At 42.2% G+C, this 24,366-nt stretch overlaps 1 protein-coding gene across 4 annotated transcripts in view; it reads right to left on the bottom strand.

The window, feature by feature from the left end:
• Window positions 1–4,056: 4,056 nt before the first annotated feature.
• LOC143286887 (uncharacterized) overlaps window positions 4,057–24,366 on the bottom strand; it is a 32,823-nt gene continuing 12,513 nt past the window's right edge. For 2 of the 4 annotated variants that reach the window (XM_076594800.1, XM_076594802.1), the window contains exons 2-10: window positions 19,321–19,548; window positions 16,680–16,748; window positions 13,995–14,036; window positions 11,376–11,897; window positions 8,542–8,639; window positions 7,608–7,675; window positions 7,045–7,262; window positions 6,087–6,470; window positions 4,057–5,847 (exon numbers count right to left, since the gene is read on the bottom strand). In XM_076594800.1, coding sequence (XP_076450915.1) covers window positions 5,600–5,847; window positions 6,087–6,470; window positions 7,045–7,262; window positions 7,608–7,675; window positions 8,542–8,639; window positions 11,376–11,897; window positions 13,995–14,036; window positions 16,680–16,748; window positions 19,321–19,513 — 1,842 coding nt within the window. In that variant the 5' untranslated portion in view covers window positions 19,514–19,548 and the 3' untranslated portion in view covers window positions 4,057–5,599. The remainder of the gene's footprint in view (window positions 5,848–6,086; window positions 6,471–7,044; window positions 7,263–7,607; window positions 7,676–8,541; window positions 8,640–11,375; window positions 11,898–13,994; window positions 14,037–16,679; window positions 16,749–19,320; window positions 19,549–24,366) is intronic. The other 2 variants (XM_076594801.1, XM_076594804.1) reach the window with 2 other exon arrangements.

Here is a 24,366-nt window from a genome sequence, read left to right on the forward strand (position 1 = left end):
GACGTTTGCAGCTGAGTAATATCAGCAAAAGAGTGGTGAAGAACAGAATGGGCAGAAATGACATCGGAAAGAGGAGCAGTGTACAGAACAAACAGAACGGGGCCCAGTACAGAGCTTTGTGGCACACCATAGAAGATCAGGGCTGGTTCAAACTTAAAGTTACTAACAGAGACAATCTGGAAGCGGTTGGATAGGTATGTAGAAAACCAACCCAGAACTGTTGAGTGAATTCGAAAAACGTGTTCAAGTCTGGAGAGGAGTATACTGTGGTCTGTTGTGTCAAACGCAGCCGACAGATCGAGCAAAGTTAATACAGGCAGTTTACCTTCATCAACAGACAGTAACAGGTATAAACTACTTTCAACAAAGCAGTTTCAATGCTTCCGGGGTCTGGCCAGGGCACTTTCCTGGTCAAAAGTGTGGTCACCTCGCTGTCACTGTGATTCTGCGTGTCTGTGTTTGTCTGTCTGTTTGTCTTTTTCCTTCTCTCTCTCTGTCTCTCTCTCTTTCTCTGTCTGTCTGCTTGCCTCCCTCCCTCTCTCCTTGTCTTCGTCTTCCCCCCACATCCATTCGGAAATATCTGTCAACCGACGCAACATCTAGACTCGTCGTTTCTCTCATTTTCTCTCGCCTTGACCACTGTAACTCCCTCTTGTCTGGTTTGCCTGCTTCATCCATTCAGTCCCTTCAATGCATACAGAACTCTGCTGCCCAACCCGTCCTCAAAAAGAAAAGATCTGAGCACATCACTCCTATCTCCACTGGCTCCCTGTCTCAGACAGAATAAAGTACAAGATCAGCACTCTATGTTATAAATGTATCCACAAATCTGCCCCTTTCTATCTTTGTGGCTGTGTTCACCTCTACACTCTGTCAGGTCTTGACGACCTGGAGTGGCAGGCAGTAAATAATAAAATTAAAGGCTGGCTCCCACCAACAATCACAACACCAAAATAAACACTTGTGACGAAAAACTTTCACCACATTCGCCAGCTACAGACACAAAATGACACAATATAACACTAAATAGCAATTTAACCTTTTATTTCCCTTAATACAACACGTGCACAGCCCACTTAATCACACACTCAACACTCAGCCTTCTCGTTCGCTTCCGACGTAATGGTAACTTCAGCACACTCCACACTAAACCAACAATCTTTCCACGCAATCCTGCGAGCAACAATCTCAATGCCTGGTCGATAACCTCTCGACCACCACATACATAGGTCACCAATCAAAGAACATTCACAATCCAGCAGGCAAAGGTTATAGTACAACAAGAGCAAAAGACATTCTTAGGGTCTCTTATGATCGGTACGAATCATCCCCTGGAGTTCCCGACAACCTCAAGGCACGTTCAGGCCTAGTTATTTAACACAGTACTTACGAAGAACTCTCTGACGTCACGAACTCCTCATTGTGCACTACACCACACACGCTGGAATCTCACGTCTCTGTTATGACTTGACACACGCACTACACAAACAATGCCTCCCCATCTTCAGCAGCAACAAATCGACGCGTCGCGCTGACGGCCACCACCTTTTCCCTCCTCTCGTCGAAGAGCACGCTCGTGCTGGGACACTTCACCACGAGCGTTCCGGGCTCCTGCCTCGTCGACCTCGGGGTGAAGTCCGAAGTCCGCCTCCTCCGGCAACCGCAGCTCCCCCACACGTGGATAACCAACGTTCCGCTCTCCCTCTGTCCGAGAACTTACACTCAGCTTCCCCAACCACACGTCGGACCACTCACACAGGGAGAATGTACAGGGGTGGGATAGATCTAAACGGTAAAACAAAATATGATTAGGCAGATCCAGAAAAGGTTATGGGGCTATGTACAGGAACGGAGATGCACAATGGGAATTTCACGTATCCAACGTCCTCCGACGCCCGCTGGCCACGCTTTCACAGAACGACGAACACAAAAGGGAACTGGCTCACACCCTGTACTTCACAGTCACTGGTGACAAAGGAATAACACCGTTCTTCGCCGCACAGCAACGTTGTACTAAACTTAGTAACGCAAGATGTAGCTCACCCACAGCAATGCTAGTACCCCAGTCCCAAAACAAACAATACAATCCTTCAGCACACTTCTAACAAGTGCTTCAGGCACAAGGAAAACAAGGAATAGTCCATCACCTCTGGACTGAAGTCCCTAGCACACAGTACCACCATGCACTAAGTCACATCCAAAAAACATGGAGCAAAAAAAAACAAAACGCCTGCCTTCCGCAGGGAGCACACACATAGCTGTCTCTCTTAACTACCCCCACGTAGAACTCTCTGATTGGTTAAAATATACTAAAGCTGATTGGTTAAAATACACTACAGCTGATTGGATGACCGTTCATCCACCTTACATTCTGATTGGTTAAAATACACTACAGCTGATTGGTTATATACAAGTCTATTTACAGATCTAGACTCTTGCACTTGCTGCCTAACTTGGCAACAACCACACTACATTTGGCGCTTAGCGCTGTCTCAGTCCTGACACACTCCATCTCGCTCTCTACGATTGGCTTCGGATCCACTGTGTTTACGCATACCCAGATTCAAACACTCCGCTGTTGGACGCCGTTCTTTCTCTGTCTCTGGACCTTGCATTTGGAATGAACTTCCTCTTTCGCTTCGTCAGGTCTCCGCACTCAGCTCTTTCAAGTCTGGCCTTAAAACCCACCTCTTCACAAGATAGCCCCCCTCCCCTGCCTCTTCCTTGTCTTCATTTGCTTCAGTTTTAGAGTTATGCATGCGTGTGAATGACTGGTGTGAAAGTGCTTAGATTTGTCTCTGCACAAGATTCAGCGCTATATAAATACCATTATTATTGTCGTCTTTCTTCGTCTGTCTGCCTGTCTCTCTATCTGTCTATCTATCTATCTTTCTGTATCTGTCTCTGTCTGTCTCTCTCGCTATCTCTTCCTGTTTCTCTCTGTCTCCCATTCTTACTTTCTTTTTCATTCCAACTCCTCCGTCTCTCTCTGTGTGTCTCTGTTTCTCTCCCTCCTTTCCCCTCTCTCTATCTTTTGAGGTGTGTGTGTGTGTGTGTGTGTGTGTGTGTGTGTGCGTGCGTGCGTGTGTGTGTGTGTGTTCAGTGGATTGATGTCATGTGTCCACAGCCATACTGGACATGCGTGTGAAGGAACCGTTCCACGTGGATCTGCAGAATCTGTCGTCGCCCCGAGCAGTCAACTATACAAACAGAATCCGTCAACAGGTCATTCTTTTATATTAATCGTCTGTTCCTTTCTTCTTCTTCTTCGTCTTCTATTACTACTTCTCCTTTTTCTTCTATTACTATTACTACTACTCCTTTTCCTTCTACTATTACTACTGTTATTTACTTCAACTACTACTACTTCTTCTTCTCCCCCGTCTCATCACCCTTCTTCTCTACTTCTTCCTACTCCTCTTCCTCCACCTACTTCTCCTGTACCACCTCTCCCCCCCTCCTCCTTCTCTTCTGCCACTACTTCTTCCTCCTTCTTCTTCTTTGTCCACCTCTTTCTCTTCCTCTTCCTGTTTTCCCTTCTTCTCCTCTTCATGTTCCTCCTCCTCCTCCTCCTCTTCTTCCTCTCTTCCACCGCCCTCCTCTTCCTACTTCTGACTGTCAATGATGAATGTACATCTTTAAAAGCAACATTGTATCTATCTGGTGCCCATGCGTTGCCTTCTTTAGCGACACATGATAGGACAGGGGGATAGAAGTCGGGACAGCGACAGTGTGAGAGACACATTGACAAAGACACAGAGGGACAGAGTGAGACAGAGGGAAAGACAGAGAAGGGCAATGAGGGAGATAGAAAATTCTTACAGGAAAAAAAAGAGAACAAAAAGATCAACAGACTGAATATATGAATATGAAAGCTATATCAGGAGCAAAAGGCTAAGCTGAAAGCTTCCAGTATGCAAAATGCAAACAAAACCATGCATACAAAAACCTTTTATTCACATCATGTCCAAAAAAGAGATCAACTCTGAAACAAACGAAGAAAACATGGCACGAGTTTTAATCGAGGTTTTGAAGACTGGACGCAGGATACAGCTGTGCGTTTTTAACGTGGTTTATTTGATCCTTTTAGGTGTCGTTGATTCTGGAAAACCAAACCGATGTCGACCAGGTGCAAGAATTTACTGTTATCCAATACAGGTAAGGTCAGTGTGTGTGTGTGTGTGTGTGTGTGTGTGTGTGTGTGTGTATGTGTGTGTGCGCGCGCGTGCGTGCGTGCGTATGTGTGTGTTGTATTTGTTTTTCCTATTGAAATAGTTTTCTACAAAATTTTACGTGGGACAACCCTTTTGTTGCCGTGTGTTCTTTTACGTGCGCTAAGCGCATGTTGCACACGGGGCATCGGTTTATCGTCTCGTCCGACTGACTAGCGTCCAGACCACCACTCAAGGTCTAGTGGAGGGGGAGAAAATATCGGCGGCTGAGCCGTGATTCGAACCAGCGCGCCCAGATTCTCTCGCTTCCTAGGCGGACGCGTTACCTTTTGGCCATCACTCCACAATACGAGTGTCTATACACACATGCATGATATTCAAAGCGTGATAAGGCAAGAACATGTCATTAGTGTTCCGTACAGAGATGAAACAGGAAACAAAAACCTATTAACCAATATGATAAGACATTAAATATTGCGCCACAGTGGTTATGGCACTATTCGAAAGCAATTTCTCTCTCTCTCTCTCTCTCTCTCTCTCTCTCTCTGTTTTGAAACACGATACAAGTAAAAAATGAAAAATATATATCTACATATGCGGGTTACAGTTCTTGGACGTCACGAAATCGTTTGTGCATAAACAGAAGTCTTTACATACTGTTCCATCATAAAACTGCTCTGGCCAATGACTCTTTAAAACTATATGGTAATTTGTAATAATCACAAAGATTGTACACACACAAACACACATACACAAACACACACACTACACATCCGGCATTCCAATAAAATATCGTTTATCACAGGGACTTCCAAGATTGTACACAGCCACACACGCACCCACACAAATATATACACACACACAAACATACACACGGCACATTCGGCATACCAATAAAATATCGTTTATCTTCAGGGTGTATAGATGAAGACAAATGTCATGAAACAAGGCGTGTGAACATGAGCATGTTTCCAAGAAAACCTACATCCACGGAAAGTTTTCCCAACTTAAAATGCACACCTTTCAGAAGCACTACGACTAACAGTCTCATTAATACTGGCAACATGCAAAACAAAACAAAAAATATATATGGCTCACACACACACACACACACACACACACACACACACACACACACACACGATTTGAGCACGATTCTTCTTCTTCTTTTTGTTCTTATTACACAAGCACATACCTTTAGTACGCTTCACAGACACGGAGGCACTTACACAACAAACTGCCTTCCAAGGTCAGAGCCGACTGACGGCTGTCTTTAGGCATTCATTCGATTCACGTGTCATTCAGTCATACACGCGTGCGCGTGCACAGACACACACAGACACACACGCATACGCACTCTACACACACACACTCACACCTCACCACCTCTTTAACTACCATACTCCCGCCAACCCCTAGCCCCGAAGTCATCGACAGTCTTTCGCCAGTTCCATACGCGCACAGAAGGTGCGCGGGTCACCGGTTTCATAACACGGCTCCTGCTCGTCCCCTCCATACACGTAACTGGCACCGTTGGCACAATGGCGGACAGTTAGTACACCTCCACCCTCACACCACACGTACTTCCCGCAGTTGTCAGGGTAAGTAGTGCTGTGTGCACGGAAGTTTTGGGCTCCCGTTTTATTGCAGGAATACAGGTCTGTGGCATTTTGCACTGCAACATACAATGGGCACCAGACGTATCATCATCATCTTTCCGACCTTCTTCTTTGTCATCTTTACAACACAATCAAGATCAAAGTGCTGAAAACCCCCCAATAATGATGATGATGATGAATGTGACAATGAAATTAATACTAGCAGAAAACACCCCCTTTTCACACACACACACACACACACACACACACACACACACACACACATACACAGAGTATGTCCACTCATGGCACTTACCATAGGGTAACAACTCAGGAGATGAACAGTTCAAACTCGTCACGGCCGTTGACGTCGATGGCGTCACTGTAGTTGATGACGTCATCCCCGTCGATGCCGTCACTGTCGTTGATGACGTCATCCTCGTCGATGACGTCATTGTCGGTTCCGTCGCTGCTGTCGTCATCATCGCCCTCTTCTGACTGCAGTAAGTGGCGCTGGACGGGAGGCGACAGGGGCCGACCGATGGGGTTTGAGGGTCGTAGCCAAATTCCAGGCCTGAGGCGCATTCACGGTCATGGCCCCGTCCGTTCTCGCAGCGTTGATAGCTGTCACACCTGTCAGGGAAGGTGTCAGGGTTGGGCTTGTAGTCCAGTCCACCCACGGAACAGTCGAACTCTTCAGCTGAAAAGAACAAAGACGATAATTATAGACTATGTCAAATATATATATATATATATATATATATATATATATATATATCTAAAATTTGTTTTTTGTACTGGTGGTTAGAATGGGCGGGGGTAAGGGTGGGGAGGTGAGTGGGAGGTGTGGCATTCGAATTCTTCTGTTGAAAGGATCGACGACCTCTAAGACTGTTACAAATACCTCCCATTCCTCTCTCTCTCTGCACACACACACACACACACACACACACACACACACACACACACACACACACACACCTCTCTATATATAATTATATATATATATATATATATATAAAATTAATAAAACAAAAGTTGAAAACCAACACCTATTTCGTTGAACAAACAACAACAAAAATCTGAATTATCGCTGCTACCCAACAGCTTGATCACAGGCTACGCTCATAAACAAAGTCGCACTTTAGCATCCTAAATTCAGCTCAGGAATTTAGGATGCTAAAGTGGTACAGTACCACACACACACACACACACGCACACACACACTATATATATACCACCCCACCCCACCACAGCACACAGTGTCTGTCTACCTATGGCAGGTGTTGTCGTTGGAGGCCTGGAAACGTCGCCGGTGATGGAGTAATTGGTCACGTGCATACCGGTCCCATCCACAGGTATGTTGCCCACCCACAAGGTGTCCCCTTTCTTCTGCAGGCTCGGGGCCAGCACGTTCTCATTGAAGTCCGATTCGCTGAGGTTGTCGCGCACGAGCAATTCTACCCCCATCTGGACCTTTGTGGAGCCATTGCTGCACGCAACAGGGGTCAGAAACTGTCGGGGTGGATTGGTTGGATTTGTAGTTTGGATAAAGAAATGATGATGATGATGATGATGATGATGCTGGTATATTTCTCGAAGCGCTTTTGAAATAATGTTACTTCTTGGTATGTTTGAGCCCCCAACCCCCGCCCCCTATAGAACAATAGCAAATAATAAACAAAAACATATGCAATACACACGTGCACACACACACATACATCACACACACACATACACACACACACGCACGCACGCACGCACGCACGCACGCACACACACACAAACACACACACACACACACACACACACACACACACACACACCCTGACCTTACCTGTATTGGATAACAGTAAATTCTTGCACCTGGTCGACATCGGTTTGGTTTTCCAGAATCAACGACACCTAAAAGGATCAAATAAACCACGTTAAAAACGCACAGCTGTATCCTGCGTCCAGTCTTCAAAACCTCGATTAAAACTCGTGCCATGTTTTCTTCGTTTGTTTCAGAGTTGATCTCTTCAGAGGATATGGTGTGAATAAAAGGTTTTTGTATGCATGGTTTTGTTTGCATTTTGCATACTGGAAGCTTTCAGCTTAGCCTTTGGCTCTCGATGTAGCTTTAATATTCATATATTCAGTCTGTCGATCTTTTTGTTCTTTTTTTTTTCCTGTAAGAAATTTCTATCTCCCTCATTGCCCTTCTCTGTCTTTCCCTCTGTCTCACTCTGTCCCTCTGTGTCTTTGTCAATGTGTCTCTCACACTGTCGCTGTCCCGACTTCTATCCCCCTGTCCTATCATGTGTCGCTAAAGAAGGCAACGCATGGGCACCAGATAGATACAATGTTGCTTTTAAAGATGTACATTCATCATTGACAGTCAGAAGTGGAAGAGGAGGGCGGTGGAAGAGAGGAAGAAGAGGAGGAGGAGGAGGAACATGAAGAGGAGAAGAAGGGGGAACAGGAAGAGGAAGAGAAAGAGGTGGACAAAGAAGAAGAAGAAAGAGGAAGAGGTAGTGGCAGAAGAAAGGGAGGAGGAGGGGCCGGGGGGAGAGGTGGTACAGGAGAAGTAGGTGGAGGAAGAGGAGTAGGAAGAAGTAGAGAAGAAGGGTGATGAGACGGGGGAGAAAAAGAAGTTGTAGTAGTTGTAGTAAATAGCAGTAGTAATGGTAGAAGGAAAAGGAGTAGTAGTAGTAGTAATAGAAGAAAAAGGAGAAGTAGTAATAGAAGACGAAGAAGAAAGGAACAGACGATTAATATAAAAGAATGACCTGTTGACGGATTCTGTTTGTATAGTTGACTGCTCGGGGCGACGACAGATTCTGCAGATCCACGTGGAACGGTTCCTTCACACGCATGTCCAGTATGGCTGTGGACACATGACATCAATCCATTGAACACACACAGACACACACACACACACACACACACACACACACCTCAAAAGATAGTGAAAGGGGGAAGGAGAGAGATAGACGGAGACCCACAGAGAGATGGAGGAGTTGGAATGAAAAAGTAAGAATGGGAGACAGAGACAAACAGGAAGAGATAGCGAGAGAGAGAGAGAGAGAGAGAGAGAGAGAATAATAATAATAATAATGGTATTTATATAGCGCTGAATCTTGTGCAGAGACAAATCAAAGCGCTTTCGCACCAGTCATTCACACGCATGCATAACTCTAAAACTGTAGAAACTAAAGACAAGGAAGAGGCAGGCAAGGGAGGCCATTTTGGGAAGAGGTGGGTTTAAAGGCCAGACTTGAAAGAGCTGAGTGTGGAGACTTGACGAAGCGAAAGAGGAAGTTCATTCCAAATGCAAGGTCCAGAGACAGAGAAAGAACGGCGGCTAACAGTCGAGTGTTGGAATCTGGGTATGCGTAAACAGAGTGGATCCGAAGCCGATCGTAGTGAGCGAGATGGAGTGTACAGGTGAAGGCAGCCGCAGAGATAGGAAGGGGCAGTTTTGTGAATACATCTATAACATAGAGTGCTGATCTTGTACTTTATTCGGTGTGAGACAGGGAGCCAGTGGAGATGTTGCAAAAGAGGAGTGATGTGCTCAGATCTTTTCTTTCTGAGGACGAGTTGGGCAGCAGAGTTTTGTATGCGCTGAAGGGACTGCATGGATGAAGCAGGCAAACCAGACAATAGAGAGTTACAGTAGCCAAGCGATTGAGAATGAGAGAAACGACAAGTCTAGATGCTGCGTCAGTGGACAGATATTTCCGGACGGCACTGATGCGCCGCAGTTGACAGTAGCAGGACTGACATGTCTGACTGATAAATTTTTGCATGGACCAAGTGTATTGTCAAGGACAACACTGAGATTCCTGACTGACCTGGAAAGAGGGATGGATGTACTGCCAAGTTTGATTGTGTGAATTGTGATGGAAGACAGTTTTTGTTTAGTTCCTATGATCATTGCTTCAGTTTTGTCCGCGTTCAATTGTAACTTATTTCGAGTCATCCAGTTTTGAATGTCCAGGAAGCAGTTGGATGTTTCTTTCAAGAGTGACAACAATTTTTCAGGGGTATCACTCTTCTGAAGTTGAGTGTCATCAGCATAGGAATGATGACTGACATTATGGCGGTTGATAATTTCAGCGAGAGGAGCAGTGTACAGTGTGAAGAGCACTGGGCCTAAAACAGATCCCTGTGGGACTCCATGTTCGATTTTAACGGGTTCAGATTGGAAATGATCAACAATGACAGACTGGAATCGATCAGTGAGACAAGATTTGAACCAGTTTAGGACTGTGCCGTTGATACCAAATGTAAAATGAAGACGGGAAAGGATTGAATGGTCTATCGTGTCAAAGGCGGCTGACAAGTCGAGAAGAGTGAGAAGGGAAAATTTTCCTGAGTCGGACGCTATCAGTAGATTGTTCAGAATGTGGAGGAGAGTGGTTTCGGTGCTGTGGTCAGCGCGATAGGCAGACTGAAATGGGTGGATGAGATTGTTGAAACCAAGGTGGTTGTTGAGCTGCTTGAGGACAGCTTTTACAAGGAGTTTGGACATGAATGGAAGATTAGAAACTGGTCGATAGTTTTTCAAAATGTTTGTGTCAAGGTTGGGTTTCTTCAGAAGAGGCCGCACGATTGCAGTTTTGAAAGTGGATGGAAACGCTCCAGTGAGAAGGGATGAGTTGACAATATTGGTGATTGTGGGGAGAAGCTGTGAGACACACTGGGAAAAGACCGAGGCTGGTATAGAATCGAGCTCACAGGATTTTATTGTCATTTCTTTCAGGATTTCATGAACTTCTGTTTCAGTCAATGGATTAAAGGAATGGAGAGGAGTGCCGCTGAACTGAGGATCAGGATGAGCAGGTTGGAAAGACATTTGGTCTAAGATGGTACGAATATTTTGGACTTTGTCGAAAAAGAAAGAGGAGAAGACATTGGGGAGTTCAGATAAAGTGTAGGCAGAAGGAAGAGGGGTCTTTTTTTGCAGTTCCAAGAAGATTTGACATGACAGAGTAAAGAGATTTGGTGGATGTGGCATTGAGAACTTGAGAAGAAAAGAAGTTTGTCTTTGCTGATGAGATCATATGTTTGACTTTATTTATTTGTTTTCGGAATATTTGATTGTGGACTTGCAGTTTTGTTGATCGCCATCGTCTTTCCATTTGGCGACGTTTGCGTTTTGCAAGTCGAATGTCTTGTGTGTACCACGGGGCGGAAGGTCTGTCAGGGTGCATGCGGGTAGTGGGGGGTGAATGTTCATCCAGCAGTTGAGAGAGGACAGTGTTGTAATGTGTGGATACGTCGGTACGGGAAGAAATTTTGGAAAGGCGTTCAGCAGCTTGAGAAGAAAAAGTGTTAATGTTGAGAGAGAGAAGGAGACAGACAGACAGACAGACAGACAAAGACAGAGACAGATACAGAGAGATAGATAGATAGATAAATAAATAGACAGACAGAGAGAGAGGCAGACAGACAGACAGAAAAAGAGAGACGGGGGATGGGGGAAAGACAAAGACAGAGAGAGAGAGAGGCAAGCAGACAGACAGAGAAAGAGAGAGAGACACAGAAAGAGAGAAAGAAAAAGACAGACAGACAGACACAGACACGCAGAATCATAGTGACAGCGAGGTGACCACACCTTTGACCAGGTAAGTGCCCTCGCCAGACCCCGGAACAGTTACCAAGGCGATGATGACCGCGAAGGCCGCCAGAAAGCCCAGCACAAACGTCACCACGCAGCACCGCTTTAAACACCGCATACACTGCCGCTTTCCGAAGGACGGATGATCAAGGTCGTTACTCAGACGATCACGGTCGTTGCCCGGAGGATGAGAGTCGATGCTCGGACGATCAATAACGATGGCCTGTTGAGCACGGTTGTTGACCGGAGATGCAGCAGTCTGGTTTTCCCTAAAAGGAAAATTCCGCCGGAATGTGACGGTGTATATGCCGTCCCCAGTAGCAATCCTGGGAAGCAAACCCTGGTTTCTGACGACTCGCCGAAGCTGATGTGAGTGCGGGTAAGACGTGTGGTTCTGACCGCTGCTGATTGGCTGACGGTGCTCCCGCGGTGGACTGGGCGGGCGGTCGATGACTGGAGTGTCTGTCGAATGAAATCCGACTCCGGGAGGCATAAGCGGCATAATTTGGAGGGTGCTTGCTGAAACGAAAGACAAAATGGAAACAAATCAACATCACGTCAAATCAGATCGGGTAAACTGAAACCAGACCAGACAAGACGGGACCAGATCAGATCAGACGAAATTCAACTGAATCGAACTGAATGGAATTGAATGAAGATAGTTCAATTGAAAGCCAATCAAAAGGTGCTTTCCTGAGAAATGATAAACAACAACACGGCTTTGTTCTCATCAGAATTGTTGAATTATAATTATGATACTACTACTACTACTACTACTACTGCTGCTGCTACTACTACTACTACTACTACTAGTGTATCAACCCTCCATGTAAAACATACTGAAATGCGATGTACACAGTAAAAACAAAAGTGTAAAACACACATCTAAACACTAGAATGACAGCTTACGTGCATCATGTTAAACAAACATCTAGTCAAACGCTAACAATAATTCAAGGTATATTCTCAGTGTCACAAAAACACCACGCACAATATAACATTCAACACAGACCTACACATCAAACATTACAACATCTAATGGTGCACTCTCATATCACAGTACTTAACACTAAAATCACAGTACTTAAAAACACATCATGATACTTAGAACCTATTCGAATATTTATCTTATGTACATGCTGACAACAATGATACTTAGAACCTATTCGAATATTTATCCTATGTACATGCTGACAACAACAACAGCATAATACTTAGAACCTAATCGAATATTTATCTTACGTACATGCTGACAACAACAACAGCAGCATGATACTGAAGACCCCACCGACTGGACTGATGGCCAAGAGGTAACGCGTCCGCCTAGGAAACGAGAGAATCTGGGCGCGCTGGTTCGAATCACGACTCAGCCGCCGATATTTTCTCCCCCTCCACTAGACCTTGAGTGGTGGTCTGGACGCAAGTCATTCGGATGAGATGATAAACCAAGGTCCAGTGTACAGCATGCACTAAGCGCATGTAAAAGAACCCACGGCAACAAAAGGGTTGTTCCTGGCCAAATCCTGTAGGAAAATCCACTTCGATAGGAAAAACAAATAAAACTGCACGCAGGAAAAAATACAAAAAAATGGGCGGCGTTGTAGTGTAGTGACGCGCTCTCCCTGGTGAGAGCAGCCTGAATTTCACACAGAGAAATCTGATGTGATAAAAAGAAATACAAATACAAATACAAATATTTATCTTATTTACATGCTAACAACAACAACAGCATAATACTTAGAACCTATCCGAATACTCATGTACATGCTAACAACAACAACAGCATAATACTTAGAACCTATCGAATATTTATCTTATGTACATGCTAACAACAATATCAGCAACAACCGAAGCAACAACAACTATAACATGTACTTCGCAGCCGGCGGATTGCAATGTGCAATGTTAGAGTTACACACTGGACCCAAAAGGCACCCGCCATACGAAAATACGTGATTCATACACGATTCATATGTAAAGGAAGCTCTTAGATCGTTATGATATGATGACAGTATACGAATAACTTGTGCTTATATAACCATCAACAAAATGAACACTACAGTCCGTCAGGTTTATGTACTGTTGTGCAAAAAAACAGGTTTACACACAAGCATACACGGAAACACACACACACACACACACACACACACACACATATATATATATATATATATATATATATATATATATATATGTATCTTTTCGTTTATGTCTGTCTGTCTATCTATAAATCTATCTGTTGTCGACAAAATCACTCACAACAAAGACTGAATGTAATTACTTTCTTTTCATGACGTTCGCTTCTTGTATAGTATTGTATTACTAATTTTTGTCACAACAGATTTCTCTGTGTGTGAAATTCGGGCTGCTCTCCCCAGAGAGAACACGTCGCTACACTGAGAGCGCCACCCATTTTCTGGTATTTTTTCCTGCATGCAGTTTTTTTTTTTTTTTTTTTTTTGTGTGTGTGTTTGTTTTTGTTTTTGTTTGTTTTCCTATCAAAGTGGATTTTTCTACGGAATTTTGCCAGGGACAACCCTTTTGTTGCTGTGGGTTCTTTTTCGTGAAATAACAAAACAAAGACAAAGAAAAAGAAAACAAAACAAAACAGCATACCGTCGTAATTGACTGATGTAGGTGGTGAGTAACCAGACGAGTCTGTTGAGATTTCGGAAAAAAAAGTCATAAATTATTTGCACCAAAACTTTAAACATTAAGAGCGAGAGCGAGAACGAGAGAAAGAGAGAGAGAGAGAGAGAGAGAGAGAGAGAGAGAGAGAGAGAGAGAGAGAGAGAGAGAGAGAGAGAGAGAGAGAGAGGTATAAAGCAGACATTTAAAAACAACACCGAAAACATAACTACGAAGCCGCAAAAGTAAACACGAAAAGAAGTAGTTTACATTTAATGAAAAAACAAAATAAAACAGCACACCGAACAATTTACATCTTTTCTACTTTTTAGATTTTAAAAATTAATTTTTGATTCAATTGCAGTCAAACAAAAATGTTACTCCTCTGAAACATATCGCCAAGAAGAAGGCAGCAGCATAAAAAGCAGGGGGGCGGGGTTGAAGGTGTGGGGGGAGGAGGAAAAAAGACAAAAGAAACAAAAGAGGCAAAGCCTTCAAGACTCATTTGTGATACGCGCTTTATCCAAAAAGGAATCATGAGAGGAAAAGAGAGAGAGAAAAAAAAATCGCCAAAATTGTGTTCTGTATCAACCCTTTCACCACCAAGCTCGCATTTATGCACAGGCGTGGTAGAGGACCCATGTCACTGAAAGGTGACCATTCATTGGTCTGTTATGCATGAACCTACTGCTCTTAGTGTTCGGTGGTAGGATAGGCCATATTTTCTATACATCGCAAGGGGGGAATCCCCTGCTATTCATAGCCACTGTCTTTTCTGTGTATATACCACAAAGGAATTTTGTACTAAAACGTGACTGGCGGTGAAAGGTTTAAACATAAAGCCGGGGAAAAAGGGTGTTGGATAGATATTGAGCGAGGCAGCTTACGCTCGGAAACAAGATTTAGCACGTGACCAAAGCGCAACTGACCACTGTTATCCAAAATTAATATTTAGAAGTTTTTATAATCACAATAAATTCATTACTCTATTCGAGGTGATAACACCGTATGAATCACGTTATTTTGATAAATCTCGATTAACTCTCTCCATACGAACGGCGAAAGAGAAGACGTTAACAGCGTTTCACCCCAATTACCACCATCAAAATATTGTAAGTGGAAGGCTCTCATACTAAAGAGGTGAATGATGATAAAGAATATCACAATTCTGACGACGGAAGCTAAAGGTTGGGTCATTGAGACACCCACTGGACATCCGAGGGGTCTGTGTAGAGGAGAAGAGAGGACTGGCCGTACTGAGTGAGTTAATCAGGATCAAAACCATATTCTAAAGTTGGCGGTAAAGCAAACGTGGCCATCACCCCAGGCACAGCACAGCATGTTGCCGATTTCTCCAGATCTGCGCAGACTGGCGTACGCTAGGCATCCCTTCTTCTTCTTCATTCGTGGGCAGCAACTCACACGCTCACTCGTATGTACACGAGTAGGCCTTTACGTGCATGACCGTTTTTACCCCGTCATGTAGGCAGCCATACTCCGTTTTCGGGGATGCTACGCATTCCGATACTGAGAAAGCTCTGCCTCAGGGATGCCGTCGATTCAGTTTTTTTATGTTCATTTTATAATCATTTGCAATAAACACGTCGATGATGTAGCAAGTATTATTCTAGGAGTTCTCTCCATAATTTGTATTCCTTTTCTTTTAATTAAGAAGGCGAAAAACTATGTCATGTCCTTAAACCCAAATAATGTTCCGGCTACTAACTGGGAAGAGCCAAATACATTTTCTTGGTTTGGAGCCTCAACAAAATAAACTGTTCATGATCCGGAAGTACGTCTTAATCCGGAAGACTTACAATTTATCATTGGAATGAGTGGACATATATTTTTTCACTATGCTTATTCCAAATTTGCTATTGAGAGACAGAGTATTCACAAAGAAAATGAATTTGTTAATTAAAGTTCACCACAGACAGAAAGACAGACAGACAATTGAACACCAGGCTCTTACATAGACTAACTTTGTCTACACAAGAGACACGTCAGCCCTCCCCCCTCCAACCCCCCCCCCCAAAAAAAAAAGAACAAATGCAGCCCACAGTAGTTTACATCTCTTCTATCTCCTGTGATACTTGAAACATCCGAACAGGGCAATACCATCCATCATTAGCACCATTTGAAAAGAAAGGAAGAAAAATGAGTGTGTCTTTCCCAGGACACTTTCCAGTTCTTTGAAATTGTCTCTGGGGTAATGGGAGCGACTCGCCACTCAAATGACAAACAACAAAAACTACCTACGTATCTACCTGTCTGCTGACCTACTTAACAAACTACATTCTTGCCTTCCTGTCTTCTTGCCTGTCTACCGATTAAGTAAACAAGCTCACGAGCAATCAGTCAAGTAATCAACCAGTCAATCAATTATCTTAGTAACCTAACAACCAGCTATTCAGCTAAATTGTTAACTCACTCATTGTGGCCAGTCCTCTGTTCTCCTCTACACAGACCCATCGGATGTCCAGTGGGTGTCTCAATGACCCAACCTTTAGCTTCTATCGCCAGAATTGTGGTATTCTTTGTCAACATTCACCTCTTCAGTATAAGAACCTTCCGCTTGCAATATTTTGATGATGGTAATTGGGGTGAAACACTGTTAACGTCATCTCTTTCGCCGTTCGTATGGAGAGAGTTAAATAAATGGCAAATACGAACCAGTCGATGAACTGTTGGCGACAGACAGACGCAAGTCGTCGGAAGTCACATTCTGTTCCGGTGGACGCTCTGAAACAGAGAACAGACACGAGCGGTTGTCAGTGTGACGTGTACACAGATCAAGGGCGTGGAAAACGGTTTCAAGGCTGGACTCGAATGATCTGACCAAGGGTCAGCGTTTGGACCAGGCGAGAGAGTTCTCAGTGAAAGAGTCAGAGACAGAGAAACAGCGGCGGCCAATTGTGGAGTGTTTGATATCTGGGAACACGAAACGCGGAATAGAACGCACACTTGTTTTATGAATATATATATATCGGCACTGTTTCAGAGGAAATGTTTTAGCCACACGAAACCAAACCTACACCACACCAAACCACAATACGCAAAACCACATCACACCAAACCAAACCAAGCCACACCACACCACACCACACCGAACTAGAATACATCACACCACACCAACCTACACCACACCAAACCAAACTAAACCACACCACACCAAACTTTGAAATGCTTTGAAAAAATTATTCTCCGACATCTTCTTTCTTTCACTGAACAGCAGCTTGACTCTCTTCAGTTTGCTTATAAAGCACACAGAAGTACTGACGATGCTATCCTAACTCGCCTTCATAATGCTTTCCTTCATTTGAATAACACGGGATCTTTCGTTCGTATCCTTTTTGTTGACTTCTCTTCTGCTTTTAACACAATACAACCTCATCTCCTTGCCCTCAAACTGCTAGGCATGGATGTTGATCCGAAGCTTACTCTTTGGATAATAAGTTTTCTTGTCAATAGAACTCAGTCCGTCCGCTTTCATTCTGCCCACTCTTCTCTAAAATCTACTTCTACTGGTGCACCCCAAGGTACAGTGCTGTCCCCTGTTCTTTTTACACTGTACACAAATGACTGCAGAGGCACGGAGGAAACTCCTGTCATAAAATATTCTGATGATTCAGCAATTGAAGATCTGTCCAACTCTGATGCTATTTATTTCAGTGAAAATAAAAAGTTCTGTTCCTGGTGTGAGAAAAACTATCTGGATCTCAACGTATTGAAAACAAAAGAAATGTTAATAGATTTTCGGAAAGACCCCTTGCCTGTAGCTGACCTTGTTATTGATGGTCAAACAGTGGAGATGGTCAATGAATATAGATATTTAGGGACCATCTTAGACAATAAGCTGACTTTTGACAGAAATGTTGATTCCATTCATAAGAAATGTCAATCTAGAATTTTTTGTTTACAGAAGCTTAGAAATGTTGGTATAAATTCAAATATTCTTCAAAGTTATTATCGATGTTGTATCGAGTCTGTGCTTACAGTTTCATTTATGTGCTGGTATGGAAGTTTGGGAGTGAGGAGTAAGCGTGTTTTGAACGATGTCATGAGTGTATGCAGTAAAATTGTGGGAGTGAAACAAGCTAGTATGCAAGAGCTGTATGAAAGTCGAGTGGTTAAAAAAAGCAGGCAGATAGCAACTGACGACACCCATATTTTAGCAAAGTATTATGAGCTATTGCCATCAGGACGACGCTACAGAACTTTTAAGTTGAAATCCAGAGCTCTGAAGACTTTTATTCCACGTTCAATCCACCTTTTAAATTCTTGAGAACTCTGTGTGTGTGTGTGTGTGTGTGTGTGTGTGTGTGCGCGCACACTCTCATGTGAGACGTGTGAAAGTCCGTGCATGATAGGCTGTACCTTGTTCTAGTTGTGGTGTGTGTGTGTGTGTGTGTGTGTGTGTGTGTGTGTGTGTGTGTGTGTGTGTGTGTGTGTGTTTACTGAGCTTAAAACGTGACAATTGGTTATAATGAATGTGCAATATGTAGGAAGAATAATGTGCAATATGCAGGATGAATGTACAATGAATATGTCTAATGCTAACGTCCATATTCTAAATATATTTCTGTTTAATAATTACGATGTAATAATTAATTGCAATGTTTTTAAAAGCGAATATGTGAAATGCTTTTATTTGAGAACATATGTTTATTACTCTTGTTTGATCAAGTTATCTGCGTGTGTGGGGTGGGGTGGGGGTGGGGGGGTGCGGTGTGGGTGTGTGCTGATTATCTGGTTGTGGTTTTCCGCAATTCATCTTTATTCTTATCTTATCTGTCTATTATAATCAATGTGCAGTATAGTAGGCTATGTTTATAATTATATTCAAATAATGTTTCTTAATTCTTTCTGTTTTTACATTAAGAATACTAGTTATTACCTGCAGTGTGTGGATGTATGTATGAAACGGTGTATGTGATATTTTTTTACATTTGTATCTTCGTAATATTTGTTGGGGCTGTTGTTGGCTTTTACAGTTATGGTCCCCATGTTGTTTACTTGTCTATGTTGTGATAATGTACCTGACCAAATTTCTCCAGGTGGAGATAATAAAGTTATTCTTATCTTATCTTATCTTATCTTAACCACACCACGCCACACCAAACCAAACCACAATACACCACACAACACCAAACCAAACTACACTACACCACACCCAACTACACCAAACCAAACCACAATACACCACATCAAACCAAACCACACCACACCAAACCAAACCACGCCAAACCAAACCACACCACACCACACCAACAAAACCAATCAACCAAAACTAAACCAACAAAAACACTCTCACCTGGTGCTGGTTTTGAGCCGGGGAAGTAAACACTCTGAGGTTCATCGTCAACAGGCGAAGACTGCTGGGAGTCTGTCGGCGAATTGTCGCTAAGGTTCACAATGTATAAAAGATCCATACTGTGTTGGGAGCCATCGGGATCATCATAATCGGGCTCGAAAGAGTTGTTGATGCGAGCTCCACTTTGGGCCATGGCGTTCTTCTTGTTTCGAGCAAAGTTGTGAACTGCTGTGGAAACCAAATGGTGACAAACATCATAATTCAGATCCACTGTACCAGTTTCATTCAGTTTCCTGCTTAGCTTGATACCAGAACATGTGTAACGTTTAATGTTAATAGTTTTGAACACTGAAGTTAGAATGTGGAAAACATTCGCTTTGTGGAGGAAATGCGATGCTGTTGATAATGTGCGTGAGATGAGTTGTGCAGTTTTTTATCAGTGTGTTCGTGTTTTCCTTCTCATCCTCTCTTCCCTCTCTCTCGTTCCATCTGCCCATGTCATTATAATGTTATATCACTGATCGGAGAAAATTTGGGCCATTGAGAGAAAGAGGAAGCATTTCGAGAAAAGAGAGAGAATATAGTTTGGCTGTGTCATTACGCACATTTATGCAGAAGAGAGAAAAGTTAGGCAGATGGATATCGTTTTCTTTGGGTGGTGTATTGAATGGTATGTCATGGATAAGTATGCATAACAGAAATACACACGCACACGCGCGAGCACACACACACGCGCGCGCGCACGCACACACACACGACCACCACCACCACCTCTATTTTTATCTAGACATTATGCAGTAATATATACTGTTCTACATCTTGCATATTACGGAACCCATTTCTATGACCCGTACTGAATCACAAGCTGTATGTCACGGTCGACAGTGATTTTTTTCTTTTTGTTTTGGGGAGGGGGGGAGGTGATTGTTGTTGTTGTTGCTGTGTATGTTAAACAATTTGCTAGTATTTTTTTTTCTTTTCACAAGCATCATGTAACCTCCTTTTACTCATGTCTCCCCATGTGAAAACGCATATGTGCATGTGGATATGCATGTATGCATTTGCATGTTAATTGATATGTAAGTGTGTATGATATGTAGTATTTGTACATGTATCTGCAATTATGCATGTGTAGGTTTATCTGTATGAATGATATGCATTTATTGGGGGTATTGTCATTATGCTCCAATATCGCGGTGGCCAAGACATGTTTTCGTCTTTTTTTGGTTTTTTTTGCTTGTGTGTGTGTGTGTGTGTGTGTGTGTGTGTGTGTGTGTGTGTGTGTGTGCTTTTTTCTTCTAATCTATCCTCTATAGACCTTTTTGTGTGTGTGTGTGTGTGTGTGTGTGTGTGTGTGTGTGTGTGTAAATGTGTGTGAAATGTGTGTGGAAATACTACTACCAGTGCACGTGCACGAGTGCGCGCGCACACGTGCGCGCACACACGTACACACATTCACTCTGTCACAAGTAAACACAAACGCGCGCATGCGCGTGCGCCTACAACTAATTAACTAACGCGTGTGCACACACACACACTCCAAAACTCAAGGTCAAACCGTGATGTTTTTTTCTGGAAGGTCAAACCGTGGATGTGAATTGTATTCAAGTTGTTTGGTGTCAGTCTGACTCTTGCCCCCTCCGTCCCTCCCCCTTCCCCCATCCACTTCACACACACTTGGATCAGGACTTTGACAGGCTTTTTTGTGTGTGTGGATTTCATGCATGTTTATCACGGATTTCATGGGTGACGGAGAACACGGAAAGCGTGACACGATATTTGAATGTTTTGTGTGTGCCGGATTAAAGTTCACGTTTGTTTTTTGTTTCCTCCCCTTACCATGTTCCTTGTACACATGATATCAGGTTGAAAATTGTAACTTCTTCTCTCTCTCTTTCTGTCTCCCTCTGTTCCCCTCCCACCCACCCCTCTCTCTCTCTCCTCACACACTCTCTACATTTCTCTATGAACTCTCTCCATACGAACGGCGAAAGAGACGACGTTAACAGCGTTTCTCCCCAATTACCACCATCAAAATATTACAAGCGGAAGGCTCTTACACTGAAGAGGTGAATGTTGACAAAAAATACCACAATTCTGACGACGGAAGCTAAAGGCTGGATCATTGAGACACCCACTGGACATCCGAGGGGTCTGTGTAGAGGAGAGGAGAGGACTGGCCGTACTGAGTGAGTTAATTAAAGAAATGTGTGTTCTGGTCAAAAGAAAAGCATAATGATAATCGTAACGGAAGGCACTTTTCACTCGCGCGAGCAATCAATTTATTGCTGCGTCTGCTTGCGATGGTAAAGTTGATGAGCCTTGTGGGTTGTTTGACCAGTGTACTGATTGTTTTATACAATATGGATAGTTCTTTATCAATTGTTTCAGTTAATTGTCAGGGCCTGAACAATAGTCAAAAAAGAAAAGATGTGTTTCGTTACTTAAAAAATGAACAATATTCTATCTATTTTTTGCAAGATACACATTTTGAAAAAAATATGGAACGTTATATATTCTTTCTGAGTGGGGTTATCAAGCTTACTTCGCAAGCCACGCATCTAACGCAAGAGGGGTTGCTATTCTATTTATTAACAATTTTGAATTCAAGGTAAAAAAAAAAGGTTTATGTGGGTGATGGGGGAAACAGTATTATGATATTGGCCGAAATTAAGCAAAACGACTTTCTGTCTGTAAATGTGTATGGTCCAAATAGAGATGACCCGGAATTCTATGATATTTTAAGCGAAAAAAATAAAGATTTCAATGTCAGTAATGTAATAATTGGTGGAGATTTTAATTTAGTACTCGACCCATCTAGAGACTACAAAAACGTTAACAACCCAAAGGCTAGAGAGATAGTAGAAAAAATGATTAGCGGATTAGAATTGAACGATATATGGAGGGATCTAAATCAAGATGTTCACAGATACACATGGAGAAGAACTAATCCATTTCAACAAGCTAGGTTGGATTTTTTTGCTCATTTCAGATCAAGTAGTTTCTTTCGTTGAAGATGCAGATATTGATTACGAATATAGAACTGACCACTCAATGATCTTATTAAGGCTAAAATTTGATAACAAATGTAAACGGAACACGTTCAACTCCTCATTATTAAAAGATAAGGGTTACTTAGACGAAATTAATGAAGAGATAAAAAAAGGTTAAAGAGAGGAATATACAGTTAGCCCATATTTAAGAGAGGCAGTGGATATTATTCCAGTTCAAGACTTACAGTTGTCAGTACCTGATGATCTATTCCTAGACTTTCTATTAATGAAGGTTAGATCAAGGACTATTTCTTATGCAACAATGAAGAAAAGGAAAACAAACGAAGAGGAGAATACTTTACAACAAGACATTCAGCAACTAGAAACACTAGAAATAAAAAGTAAGGAAGACGTTATGAATATAGAAGCTAAGAAGGAACGACTGAAGTTATTCGGGAGAAAAGAATAGAGGGGGTACTTTTAAGATCAAGGGCAAGATGGATAGCAGATGGAGAAAAAGTAATTAATATTTCTGTAATTTAGAAAAACGTCATTATATAAGCAAGAATATGGCTAGATTAAATGATACAAATGGCAATGCTCTAAATAACCAAAATGAAATTCTAAAAGAAGTCCAAGGTTTCTATGAAAATTTATATAAAAGTTCAAACGTTGAAGATTGCGAAATTAACGAACTTATAAAAGATTTTCCATGTTTTGATGTTGATGAAGCACATGATTTAGAGGGTGATATTACGTTTGAAGAGGCTAAAAAATATGAAAAACAATAAGAATCCTGGTACAGATGGTTTCACGGCAGAATTTTTTAAGTGTTTTTGGAGCAGAATAGGTGATTTTGTTGTAAGGTCATTAAACACTAGTTTTAGAAAAGGTCAACTTTTTTGCGTTCAAAAACAAGGAACAATTGTATGTATCCCTAAAGAAGACAAACATAGAAACTTCATCAAGAACTGGAGGCCAATATCACTGCTAAATATCGTATATAAAATCGGATCGTCATGCATAGCCAACCGTATAAAAACTGTCTTGCCCAAACTTATTGCAGAAGACCAAACTGGCTTTATCAGGAATAGATATATAGGTGACAATATAAGGTTGATTTATGACACAATAGCTTACTTAGAAGAGCACAATCTACCTGTGCTTTTGTTAAATATCGATTTTGAGAAGAATTTCGATTCAGTTAGTTGGAATTTTATGTTTAAAGTATTAAAAGCATTTGGTTTCCAAAGTGGGATATGTAAATGGATAGAAACATTTTATAATAATATCAGATCCTGTGTTCTCGTAAATGGGCAAGTCTCTAGTTGGTTTAGTGTAGAACGGGGATGTAGACAGGGAGACCCACTATCACCATACCTTTTTGTTTTGTGTGTTGAAATATTAGCAATAATGACACGAGAAAACGAAGATGTACGTGGTATAACGATCAACAAAACGGAACACAAACTTTCTCAATACACAGATGATACTGAATTTCTTTTAGCAGGTGACAAAAAATCATTTGAGACATGCATGCATATAGTGGACACGTTTGGGAGTAAATCAGCCCTACATATGAATTTTGGAAAAAACAAGTGCAATCTGGCTGGGAAGTAGTAAAAATTCCAATATTCGGTATATGGAGCATCTAGGGATAGAATGGAATCCACCAAAATTTAGAATTCTAGGAATCTAGTTTACAAATGATTTACAAAACTGTGCAAATATGAATTACTCTGAAAAATTAGCAGATGTTATACAATTATTTAGAGTATGGATAAGAAGGCAAATAACACCCCTTGGACGAATAGCTGTTCTAAAATAATTAATTTTGTCTAAATTGACTCATTTGTGGATTTTACTGCTTAACCCACCTGACAATTTTTTTTCGCATTTTACAAAATCACTGTTATAGTTTTGTATGGAACAAAAAGAATAATAAGATAAATAGAAAAACTGCGCATAAAAGTATCAGAAATGGTGGTCTGGGATTACCAGAATTAAAAACTATGCATCCTCTCTAAAATTGACTTGGATACGGAAAGTGGGT

The sequence above is a fragment of the Babylonia areolata genome, chromosome 10 (assembly GCF_041734735.1).
Source record: "Babylonia areolata isolate BAREFJ2019XMU chromosome 10, ASM4173473v1, whole genome shotgun sequence".
Lineage (NCBI taxonomy): Eukaryota > Metazoa > Mollusca > Gastropoda > Neogastropoda > Buccinidae > Babylonia > Babylonia areolata.